This window comes from Electrophorus electricus, chromosome 25 (assembly GCF_041902795.1).
Source record: "Electrophorus electricus isolate QZ-2024a chromosome 25, ASM4190279v1, whole genome shotgun sequence".
Taxonomy (NCBI): Eukaryota; Metazoa; Chordata; class Actinopteri; order Gymnotiformes; family Gymnotidae; genus Electrophorus; species Electrophorus electricus.
Window position 1 is genome coordinate 13,097,035 of NC_137521.1, and position 12,966 is coordinate 13,110,000.

Genomic DNA, 12,966 nt, shown 5'->3' on the forward strand with positions numbered 1-12,966 from the left:
CAGCACTGGGACATTTTTTGCCATCATCATAGATTCTTTGCCGCAGCTAAGCAGGTCTAGTCCATGATCAGTAGACATGTGCCAGGTGTCTGCTTGTAGCAGCAGAAGGGAGGGTCAGAGGGTGACCACAGTCCTGAGGGCTCTCCGAAACACTGCACTCCATCCACATCATCGAAACAAACCTGAGTGAATGCATGAAATAGATGAATGACAGCATCAACACCTCAGATTACCAGAAAACGCTACGACCAGGGGCCCCAGGATCTGTGCTTTTAAATACAAGAAGGCACCCAAAAGCTTGAGTGTAGAAAGAACAGGACTAATATTGTTATACCGTTTATCTCAAGGCTTCGGCAGGGCTGATTCCTCTGAACAGAGGTGTATGCCCACATGTCATCTATGCTGGGCAGAGTCTCTATCCAGAATCCTGAAAGGTGCGAGCCTGCAGTGAGTAAGGAAGTCTGCTCTATCACTAAAGTGGTACACTAAACATGCATGTTCACCCACTACTCAGTACCCCACCATAGTTCAGCATGTTTTACTGGGATTACCTGAGATTTATGTTGGACAATCATTTATCTTTTAATCACATGTTGAAAAAAATGGTTTTAAAAAGTTGAGTTTAAAAGCTTAGGTTTTATTTTAGGAATAGTTCTTCATTTAATCAAGAAGGCAGAAAGAAATTGGTAAAGGCTACCTTCTTAACACTTATGGATTAGATAGACATGCCTCAAAACCAACTTTGCATCTATTGGATTCTGTTTATCATTCTGCTTTAAGATTCATAACACAGACATCCTACATGCTAGACATCCTACTCATCTTTGTGAACTTTATGAAAGAACCAGTAGAGCTCCATTATCAGTCAGAAGACAAACACACTGAACCATTTTTGTGTTCAAAGCCATTACTGATCAGCTCCCATCTCATTTGTCTGTATTTTCTGTTATAAACTGGTGTTAGTACAATTTACACTATAGTTGTTCCTAATAGTTTAATTGATATCTGGACTCCTTTCTCATTCATTCCTACTTTTCTCCCTTCTTGATGTTGGGTGTCAGTTCAATTGATTGTGTACTGCTTTCATGGCCAGGGATCACTGGTAAAAGATCTGTATATCACTGTACAACTGTCACCAAGTGAGAAACCAGTGCATGGTACACCTGTCACTCTACAGAAACCAGTGCATGGTACACCAGTCACTGTACAGAAACCAGTGTTTAGTACACCTGTGATTGTACAGAAACTAGTGCATAGTACACCTGTCAGTGTACAGAAACCAGTGTTTAGTACACCTGTGATTGTACAGAAACTAGTGCATAGTACACCTGTCAGTGTACATAAACCAGTGCATGGTACACCTGTAACTCAACTGGTAGAGCAGGTTGAGCAGGCTGCTAGCAATGCCAAGGTCACACGTTCAACTCCATGGAAACGCACACTGTGTGATAAATGTATATGAGTTTCTCTTGAGAAGAACAGCTGAATGTGTGAATGCAAACAGTATAAGGCACTAGACAGAGACATTTCAGTATTTGTCTATGTGCTATATTTGTCAACCACCTTCTACCCCAGGGTTACAGTGTTCCCTTCATGGCAGAGTTTCTGTAATTAAAATGAATATCCTTCCATGTATGTTTTTTTAGTTCTCAACGATCCCCCTTGTGTCTCTCTCTGTGTTTAGATCAGTTATGTAAAGAGTTTATTTGGAATGGTAAAAACGCAGAAATCTGTCTCTCCACTCTTTACCATCTTTAGCTAATATGCATACTTTCCTTTCTCAAATTAAAATTTTATTACTTTTCCTTTGCACTGCCTTGAGAACATTAATCATCAGTAATTAAATGATAACATGAAAACCTCTAAAGCTATGTGAAACACTACAGAAAGAGAACACCTCAGTAACACCTGGGAAGCTCAAGTGAACTAGAGTATTGGTAGTTCAATTCAATTTCATAGACATTCTCCAATATGGAATAACTGGGTTTTTCCTAACAGGCAGCAAACCATTTTCCCCTGTGGTGTAAGGTGAATATATTTAACTTCCAGCATATATTTGATAACAAGGGACTTAAATAATTTAATGACTTAAAAGATCTTGTTCCATCTCTGGTTCTTCCAAGTTTGTCTGTCTCAAACTTTGTGCTGCACTGTGGGACTATGGTGTTCCATGGAACAGTCCCACAGAACTTCACCACTTAGCTAATCTATTAAAGTCTGCTAATGTTTCCCGGTGCTTGGTATCCACTCTTTATAACAAATTCATTTCCACTGCTCCTCACCCCCTAGGGATAGTGGAAACTGATTTGTGTGAAACTAATGGGCAATTGGATTGTTATCTGATCTGAGAGACTTTTTATGCTTCTAAAATATTTAAAATGCTCACCTGTTGATCAGTTATAAATCTGTGCATAGATCTTATATGAAACTTATGTTCTAAATGAAACTTACTGCTGATAAATTGTGTTCCAAGTTTTATTCAGATGTCATTCGTACTTTCGTTCATGTATTTTGTCTTTGAGGAACTACTGCAAACCTCCTACTTTAGAAGAAGGTTTTCCTATATCCCCCGAAATATTCTAATATAATTATCAGTATTTCTATAGGGAATAGGCGGGGTGTTTTTGTTCTTCGCGCTCGCCATAAGACCTGTTACTTCTGGGTTTCCTCTACGCTGACGCTGAGGGTCTTCGCCTTGCAGTGAATGTGCGTCGTTCGTCTCTTCTCGCGTCGCCCGATTCATTAATTCGCAGTTTTCCCTTTTTGTAAAGCTAAAAGGGCGCTGTATAAATGCACATAATAATAATAATAATAATAAACCCGTCTCAGAGCCGTGGCGTTTTAGGACTTTTAACAATTTTTGTGCTACATTTTGAATAGAACTACGACGACTTTTTTCTTTCTATCGGTTAAAATGTTTCTTTTTTTGGTTACAAAAACATCCAAAATACCCCAGTAATTGGTCAAATAACAAAGCAGTGAACAAATAAAGCGCCACTGTTCTCTAAGCAGAGAGAGAGAGAGAGAGAGAGAGAGAGAGAGAGAGAGAGAGAGAGAGAGAGAGAGAGAGAGAGAGAGAGAGAGAGAGAGAGAGAGAGTGAGTGAGAGAGTGAGAGAGTGTGAGTGAGTGAGTGTGAGAGAGAGAGGGTGTGTGAGAGGGTGGGGGGATAAACACTTACATGTGACAACTAAAGCCCCAGTCCAGTAGATGGCAGGAATGTACTGTTGGTAAAGGAAACAAAATGTAGACGAAAAAGACAAGACGACAGACAGTAGCGGTTGTGCGGGTTGGCTAACTAGGCTAGTGGGTCTCCAGAACCTGTAGAGTCGTAGCGACAGCGATCCTAAAACTATCCTGCGACTGTCCTACGATTTGGCCCTAAGACTGTCAGGACTTATTGTCGCTCTAGGACAATACAATGTGGTGGAATTAACTGAAATCCTACGTGGACTTCAATGGCAACCAGGACCCAGTTGACGGTACTGTTGCTGTTTGCGCTGTTTTCTTTGCCTGGCCGTGTCTTCAGCCTGCCGCCGTCTGGAGGGTTTAGCTTCGGCTTGGGATGACACTTCAGCCTCAAACTCGGGCGTCGCGACATAGCTCGTTGACAGGGAGCCAAATGGTTTTTATCTAGGGGCAAAACTCAGTTACAGCCGAGTGCAGTGATATGTTATTGCCCCGGCGGGCGTTTTTCCGAAGGCAGTTTCCAAGAAGAGAGAAAGACTTGCCTGCAATGTTTGGAAAGCCGTCGCATTTCCGTGCTAAGGGGCAGTGCTATGTCCAACACAGCACCGTTAACGCCAGGGCATTTACTTTAGATCGGTCTGTAGCTGTACATCAGTTCAGCATATAAAGACCTATTTCTGTTCTTTTTATGCGTTACCTCTACGTTACTTGCTGCCTTTGTGAACTGGGATGAAACGACGGTAGTTAAACTAAGATAACGATGTCCCTAGATATGATAGCATAGCGACATGTCCCGAGAACCTAAACCTGAGGTAACTAATTGGCTAGCTGGCTAACCTAGCTAATTCATTTAACCCAATTCGGTAAACTGACAGGTTTTAATCTTGGTCAGAACAAAAATAGTTTGCTAGCACTTATCGGGACAAAGTGGTTTATAGTAATTTGGCAGGATGTCTGAAAAGCGGATATCAACCTCAAAGACCATTAGCTACCTAGCTAACGCTAGCGAAGTAGCAAGATAGCAAACGTCAGTTCAGTTTTCTCCAATACCTAATTCGTGAAACGCTTGCTAGCTTTGTAATTTGGTTTCCATTGCTGTTAGATATTAAAATGTTACGTCTTACTTGGTACGTTTGTGGTTTCAAACATTGTGCCTTTTTGTACAATGTTTTGTTAGTAATTTGGGATAATTTATGTCAAATGTAGCGTTGGTTGGTTGGTTAGCTAACAATGTTAGATGAAACTAGCCGGCTTGCTGTTCACTTCTATGACGGTTTTTTAAATATATATCTAACTATGTGTATGCACCGTACCGTTTAATGCATGTAGATGTGTATGCACCGTAACGCTACCGTTTAATATATCTAGATGTGTATGCACTGTGTAACATAGCTAACCTAGATGGGTATGCACCGTACCGTTTAATATATCTAGCTTCGGGTGTATGCTCCGTATCGTTTCTTATATCTAGAGGTGTATGCACCGTACCGTTTTATACTACGACAGTACATGACCTAACTAATTGTCACCGGACTTTAGGTGAGGTTATCTAGGCTAGCTAGCTTGCTAACTGGCGATTTTTGTTGACACGCGTATGCTAATGTGGCTATGCAGCTAACACTGGGAGGATAGATTTACAACACATCCAATGACATTGTTTAGCGGAAATGGTCTGGTTTAATATGCACTACTGGGGTAACTTCATCTCACTACCAGTGTCAGCCTCAGCTAATTCAGACTAAGCAATCATCTGATCGCGTTCTCACGTTTCTTAGAGTGGTTGCCTGGTGTTGCGACAACCCAACACGAGTATGGCCTTCCCATCACAGGGGTAACCACTAACTAACCGCTGTTCACAGAGTCTTTTACTACTATTTCTCGTAAACGTTTGCTACATGCAAGGTCTACTTCACGCCGACTGGCTAGCTTCCAACATTAGCCATTCCCCCTCTCGCAGTGCGCCATATGTTATCACTGCGACCATGCTGCAGTGTCTGCCCGCTTCCGTCCACTTCTCCGTGATGATCGGTCGTGTCCGTACGCGGATGCTGTACCCACGGTTTTTTAGTAAGAACGGTTGATCAGTACCGTTGATGTGGTGTTTATGCGCGTCCCTAGGGGATCAGAGGAGAGCAGTCGCTCGCCTCTCGGGCTGAGTGACGCGGTGTGCTCAGGATGGCGCAGGGAGGGCCCCAGCTGGACTACCACATTCTGCAAGACCTCAAGCAGCGCTTTCCAGAGATTCCAGAAAACGTAGTGTCCCAGTGCCTTCTCCAGGTGAGAACATTAACACATTATTAACTAGACGACTCAAGAAATGGCCATTGTTCTGGTGGGAGTGACTTTTCCTTGTGTATTTGCACTTTGATCAATAATTGATGAAGGTCTAGAGGATGGTTTTGTTGTGGAGGCCTTCATTCTGACATTCCTACTCACTGGGGGGAGCTTGAGAGAGATTCAGATATTCACATTACTATTAGTGCTGTGTCAGAGCTTGTCAGGTGCTCTTTTGTTGTTTATCCCAACGTCTGCTATTTCCTCCTCAGAACAACAATAACGTGGACCTTTGCTTCCACCTGCTGGCCCAGGAGAGTAACAGGTACCTTTATGAGGAGTACCACAGCCCAGAGGAGGCACACCTGAGCCGGAATCAGATGTTGCACATCAGCCTGGGTTACCCGGATGGCACAGTGCCAAGCGCCAGTGCCCGGCAGCTCGTGCACAGCTCCAGCGACGGGCACATCGAGCCCCAGCGGGGCGCTTTCCACGAGCCTCAGTCCGCACCTGCCGCCATGGCACCGTCGCCAGGATACAACCCCTTCTTCATGAGTGACCAGGGGCGCTCGGGCAACACCCCGACCCCTCCGCCCACTATACAGGGCATGTCCCCTACGTACACCCCAGTGCCTGCCCGCTACATGACTCCCATCACTGTCACTCTGTCCCAGAACATCCCTAACGTGCCCCAGGCGTTGCAGATCCAGCCTGGTGCCTACACCAACAGTGGCAGTGCCCTCTACATGCGCCCCTCACCCTCACAGAGCCCACAGCCCTGGGCCTCACCTGGGGCACCTGTGTACCAGCCGTCCCCCTACACCGCAACCACGTACCAGTCGCCCTACAGCTCCCCCCAGCACCAGGTCCAGCAGCCCCCCCATGTGTTTCTGCCCATCAGCCCTCCTTCCCTAGCCAGCATGCCCTACCAGCAGCACCAGCCTGTCACCTACAGGCCTTATATGACCTCTAAGGGCTCCATGAAGAGCCAGATCGAGATCACGCTGGAGGGGAGACCACGGAGCAACTCCCCAGTCCATGCTCCTCAGGCCGCTCTCTACATGGCCACTAGCCCTTCCCCGAGCTCCCCGTCGCGGGCAATAAGTATGACCGGCCCCCCAGGGCCATCCTTCCACCCAGGGGTGTACCTCCACCAGGGACCAGGCCGCCCCCGGCCCGCCTCCTCACCCCAGCCGGCAAGCTCCGCCTACATCAAGATCAAAGTGTCGCCTGGACAGACCCAGCGGCCGACCGGCTCCCCGCCAGTGGAGGCGGAGTCTCTACTCAACATCGTGGATCAGGGCGAGAAGCACGGTGCACCCCCTCCCATACTGCCCATCTCTGCGCTGCCGGGAAACGTCGTCAGCCAGGTCAGCCGCATGCCCAGACGGTCCAGCTCTGGTTCGGACGACTACGCATACACTCAGGGTACGTCGGGACCTGGGCTCCGTTTGCCTTTTAAGAGAGTTGAGGCAACAATCTACTGAACCAGTCGTCCTGTCCCTTGGTGGCTGCTGGCTGTTTGTTTTTGTTTTTATTGCTTATTACCAATATCAGCATAGTACATGGGAACTAAAAAAACAATATTTCTTTTTTCACACCCTCTCCCTCTGAGACATAGCCATGTCCTGCCATTTAAAACAAAATGATAGAATATTGACATGGATATAAATAAAAACATAATAAATAACTTGCATGTATAACATGAATCTAAAACAGATGAACTAAATAAATCAAAATAGAAATGAAACAATAGGATATTCAATAATGGTAATACAAAATTTCTAGGTCATACACAAAATATTCTGATATCATTTTCCATTTATGAAAACCACAGAAATAACAGTAAAAACAAACCTAACGTGGAAAACATAGTAAGTCATTCCTGGGAGCCTAAACCAGTCTCAACCCTCAGACTATAAACCTGGTACTTAATGTTAAGTATACAGTAAAATCATACAGTACAGAGTAAAGAAATGGGTCAAGTGTCTCTCCTAGCTGATATTTGTAAACCCACAAACTGTTAGAAAAGGTAAACAAGGATCACCTTTTTTTATATATTTTTTAAAAAACCCTTTATAGTGGACTTGATCTTTTTCAGTTGAATGTGAGCCATTACTTCGCCACCCGTTATGTGCTGGAGGGGTCGTCCCTTTTCAATTCAAGAGAACTGGGCATCTTGCTAGCATAGTGAAATCAATAACATGACACTTGTCCTTAGTCAGAGATGAGATATCAGGCCGTGTACCCAATAATGCAAGGACATGCAGATCAACTAGAATATCACACATGTCGTTGAAGGACTTAAATATGCTCTTTTGGCTGTTTCTTTCCCCCCCCACCCCCCCACCCCCAAGTCTGAAATTGTGGCATGATTTCTAGCATGCAATGATATTGTTCACTCACCTTGTACGTGTGTGTCTGTTTGAGATGCTGTGGTTTCAATGTTCTCAATTCATTTTAAATGCTCGGTAAATGTGTGCATAGTTATGTGTGCTTTTTTTGGTTTACTGTGTGTGTGTGTGTGTGTGTGTGTAAGACTCCCTTGTGGTCTGTGTGAATTTGTGTTTGGTGGGTGGTCCTACAATTAGTGCTGGCTACTGCCAGTAACTTCGATATGTATCACGATATAGGCATCGCAATATGATACGATGCCTGTATCACGATATAGGCATCGCAATATGATACGCTGCCTAGCAGTCTATCATTCAAGAAAATGTCTATAAAATAAATGTTACCAAAATACTATAATAACAAATAACGCCATCAAGGGGGGGGAGAAAATGTAAAGTACCAATATAGAGGATACAAAAAAAAAAGTATTTTTAAAAAATTGCAGGAAAGGATTAAACTCTGAATTTTATTATAAAGCACAAGTGTTGAAACATTTGCACAAGTGTTGAAACAATTTTATATATATATATATATATATTAAACAAAATTTTTGTTTCTGTGTGTAATCCACCTACGTTTACCCAAATGTCAGCTTTAAATGTTGAACAGGCTGACTAGCTGCTTTGCCACTGCGTTTCCTAGACGAGCGCGTTGATGTTCCCTAAAGCCGCCCGGTTTTTTCTTTTTGAGGTGCCATCTGGTGGACACTTTTAATATTGCACTTAAACGCATGTTTCACTCGTGTTCAAGAATATAAACGATGAGTCTGTGACTGTATCGATTCACTTGTCAGTAAGAGTGTATTCACAATATATTGCTGTATCTATATTTTGTGCACAGTCATAGCTGTAACCCTTGTGTGTATGTCTGTGTGTTTGTTGAGGATTGGGTGTGCTGTATCCTGTGTATGCCTTTCTATCTAACCCCCCACTGTGTGTGTGTGTGTTCAGCACTGTTGCTGCACCAGCGTGCACGGATGGAGAGGCTGATGAAGGGACTGCAGGCGGAACGGCAGAAGCTGGAGCAGCTGAAGGCGGAGGTGAACGACATGGAGTACGACGCCCTGCAGAGACGCTTCAGACGCGTCAACAGCAGCAGCCTCATCCCGCGGGTGAGTGTACACACATTTACAATACAACAACGTGCATAAGCCAACTGCTCAACGCTGTCCTTCTGTATCATATGGACAAACCTTGTATTTACATTGCTGTGTCGTTCAATGTAATGATGTAAATAAAAGTCATGGTTGAACCGCACTGATATTTCAGTGTTGGACAGAATTGTGGTTTTGACAGCAGAAGTGTGCGTTTACCATGATGTGCTGCTGTGTGGAATGAAGCCTGTGCTATTGCTTAGCGACTGCGATGCCTCTCAGTAGCACTAAGGTAGCTGGAGATGCTTGTAGTCTATAAATCAGGCATGCCATCGTGTGGAAGGAGGCCTTGTCTGCCTGTCTATTTTCTAACACAGGCCAGTAATACTGAATTTATGAGGAACAATTTAATATATTTTAGTCTTACCAGCCAGAGGGAGAGAATCATCTCCCAAAGGCATCAGTGCAAATGTGCACATATTTAAATGAACTATTACCCTTGGGTAACGTGTGTGTGCACGCGCGTGCGCCACATGTCTTCTAGCCTGAAGAAATGACCAGAGTCCGGACTCAGAACAGACAGCTCCAGATCGACATTGACTGCACCTTGAAGGAGACAGACCTGCTGCAGACCTGCTATAGAGGTACACAGTTCATGGAAACGATGAAGATGACACACTGTCGTGATGAGCAAAGATACTCCAGGAGGTCTCACGCAGACTCACCCCCACCCCCCCATCTCTCTCACACCGACTCCTTGGCCCTCCTCCAGTGGTCAGTGGTGTCAGGTACCACGGCGCTGCACTTGTATGACTGACTGCTGACCGTGGCTGTGTTTCGCTGCAGGACAGTGTCTGGTCCACCAGCCAAGTTTTTGTCCCTGTCCTTAGTCTGAGTCATTTAGGTTTAGCGTTGGAGTTTATGGGGTCAAGATAGCTCAGGCTTATTCCTGTGTAATCCATCTGACTGACTAACGACCTGCTCAAAGATTAACGTGTATAATACAGGCTTTTAACGTTTATTTGATGATCTGCTTGTTTCTTATTAGGCAAGTTTGATCCGAAAGCCATGAACAACTTTTACGATAATATCCAGCCTGGTCCAGTCGTTCCACCCAAACCAGGGAAGAAAGGTGAGAACCTGAGTGAGTTTTTCTTTCTCATTAATATCTTATAAAGTGGCAGCTCAGTGGTTAAGGTACACAACTAGTAATCTGAAGGTTGCTAGTCCATGTCCCACCACTGCCAAGTTGCCACTGTTGGGGCCCCTGAGCAAGACCCTTAACCCTCAATTTCTCGAGTAGTGTTCAGTCATAATTGTAAGTTGCTTTGGATCAAAGTGCCAAACTATATTTATATTTGCAGCATTTGGCTTGTGAAAGGAGTGTTGTTCGAGTTCGCCTTCCATTCTCCTGAATCTAAGACAGTGAAAGTGTCACCATGTCATGAGCCCTCCATGTGCCCTGCCCTCAGATATCTTAGGAGCTTATTGATTTTCCTCGTACACAATAAATTTAGCTTTTACACACACACACACACACACACACACACACACACACACACACACACACACACACACATACATCCATCCTCTCCTACTTAATCTGTCCTCTGCTCAGTAAGATGGATGGTTGGTGTGATTTGGTGTTTCCATCCTGCTGGGTTATCGTCATTCTGTAGTTACAACACTGGAACAGACATGTGAAGATGGTGGAGCCACAGTGATGGAGTGCGTCCCATTCTGTGTCTGTCACCGCATCCCTGTAGATGTCACCACACTGTTAGGTGCTGACGGTCGTAGGGTGAAATGAGACGTGTCTTCACTCACAAGTCTTTTAGAGGTGTCTTACTCCATCTGTGTGTGTGCGTGTGTTAGATGTCGACGCGCGGAGAGTGAAATCCTCGGCCGAAGCCCAGAGAGATGAAGACTTTGAGGGCGCCCAGTGGAACTGTGATAGCTGCACTTTCCTTAACCACCCGGCTCTGAACCGCTGTGAACAGTGTGAGATGCCACGCTACACCTGAACCCGCACCCTGGCTACCAGCATGCCCCGCCCTGCAGGGCACGGACCCCGCCTTCTCTTCTAATCTGTTCCGTCATGCAGCATTTGCACCCTGCCCTGCATACCCCGTCAGTCCCACCCAGCAATAACTGAACCTGCTGAGGACGAGCCATGTGGCCCAAATGAAATCTCGGTATCCAATCAGGCTCCGCCCTTCTAGCTCCTCAAGAAGAAAAAGCCGTGCACTTATTTTAATGTTTTTGTGTGTCTTTTTTTTTTTTTTTTTTTTTTTTTCTCTTCTTCTTTCTTTTCTACTGAAAACGATGCTTTGTAAGGGGGGAGTCAGGCTACACAGAAAAAACGGTGGTTTGGGGTGAGTCGGTCGGTCGGTCTGTTGGTCGGTCTGTTTGTTTTTGTGTGTGGAAAGAGCTGGGACGTAGGAGAGGCATGGCGTTCCATGCTACCATTCCAAGCATCAAGAATCAGCCGTGTTTACACGTCCAAGCCAATCCCACTTGTAGGTCTGCACTCCACCTGATCACGGACCATGTCGTGACATGAGCAGGAGCTCTTGATTAATCTTAACGTACACTTCACACTGAATGCAGTCTTCAGAAAATCCTCTTTGAATGAAGAACACTAAGAGACAAGCATATGAATTATAATCTCCCTGGTACTTTTATGCATTATGCCACACCGCATTCTGTGTTTTAAAGGTGTTGATTTTCCTGTAAATGCCTCAAAGTTGCTGTACTTAATAAAGCAGTTGATTCTGTGATGACACTATGCCTTTCGCTGTCCTCAGTGCCGATTCTAGAAGCGAAAGGGTTAATTCTGATTTAGTATGGTGGGTGTGGAAAATGTTTCTTGCTGATGTGAATCGAATTGGAGGGCTGTATGCAATCAGAATTCGTTTTTCCGATTACTGCAGCTAGGTTGAACACATGGGCTGTTTCCTGTTTTGATATGACAAGCCACATAGCTAGAAGAGAGCCTTGTTATATGCACATATATGCCCATATCTCATGTAACATTCCATCAGCTCAGACCTGGTTGCTTCTAAATCACACCTGCACCTAATTTTCTTTACCAGGATTTTATTTTATTAGTGTATATAAATCAGATTCATGTCACAACTGCACTTTAGGGGTTAAAAAAAAAAAAAAAAGACCCCATACAAACACTCACTCATCAGACACATGTACAGTGAGTCGTGCCTCCCTGTCTCATACACACATGCACACTTCAGATTGATGGTGCTAAGTCCTGTACTCCCCCAAGAGCTACCTGTATTGATACATAATTAAGACTAATTGTGGAATATCCATCAGAAACTATTCTAGGATTGGCTGTACCACAAGACATGGGTTCCATACAATGAAAAATGTTGACTCAGCTTTTTACTTTTTTACAGATTTTTTTCCCCCCTCACTTGCTTAAATACTGTCGGTGCAGATATTTGTGTAGAAATGTCAATTTCAAGTTTGTCAAGTTTAACAAAACCCTTTTAATCTCCATTTTCAGAGCCAGAACTCCCAAACCAACTGGCTTCAGGTGTGGGCTTTTGTGTGTTAAATGTATAAACTTTTTAAAAAAAATAAAAGTTTTAATGTGCTCACAATTGGAGAAAATCCTCCTATAAACCAAGACAAAGGACTGCTACCTGCTGACAGCTAGACCTTTGTCTCCCGTAAAAATGGTGTCATGTCACGAACCCAAAATTTGAACCCTCAAAGTATCAAATAGACAATAACATACAATACTTTGGCCTATGGTAAAAAAAAAAACACCACCACCACATTGATTCTAATTTGTAAGGTTCAGATCCTGGACTGAAATGTGAAAAAAACAACTACTAGCCCTATGAAACACACTGAGTTAAATGTCTGCACTACTTACATGTGAACTAATGTACCTCACAGTTAAACTCCAGCAGAAGTAATAACCCACATGGTAAATCCATTGCTCAACATGTGCTGTCTATAATCTATTACCCTGACATCTCTAGTTAAATCA

The 12,966-nt window shown here is 44.2% G+C and overlaps 1 protein-coding gene across 3 annotated transcripts; it reads left to right on the plus strand.

The window, feature by feature from the left end:
* The first annotated feature begins 3,221 nt into the window (after nt 1-3,221).
* tab3 (TGF-beta activated kinase 1 (MAP3K7) binding protein 3) lies at nt 3,222-12,811 on the plus strand. 3 transcript variants are annotated; one of them, XM_035522053.2, is made up of 7 exons: nt 3,222-3,480; nt 5,306-5,464; nt 5,734-6,889; nt 8,806-8,966; nt 9,493-9,592; nt 9,997-10,092; nt 10,824-12,811. In XM_035522053.2, exons 2-7 carry the CDS (start codon nt 5,363-5,365, stop codon nt 10,970-10,972), a joined length of 1,764 nt encoding a protein of 587 aa, XP_035377946.1. In that variant the 5' UTR covers nt 3,222-3,480; nt 5,306-5,362; the 3' UTR covers nt 10,973-12,811. The 3 variants fall into 3 exon arrangements, with proteins under 3 accessions (XP_035377946.1, XP_026882057.2, XP_035377947.1); XM_027026256.3 differs by having other exon boundaries at nt 3,225-3,480; nt 9,997-10,080; XM_035522054.2 differs by lacking the exon at nt 3,222-3,480 and adding an exon at nt 3,495-3,999.
* The last annotated feature ends 155 nt before the right edge of the window (nt 12,812-12,966 follow it).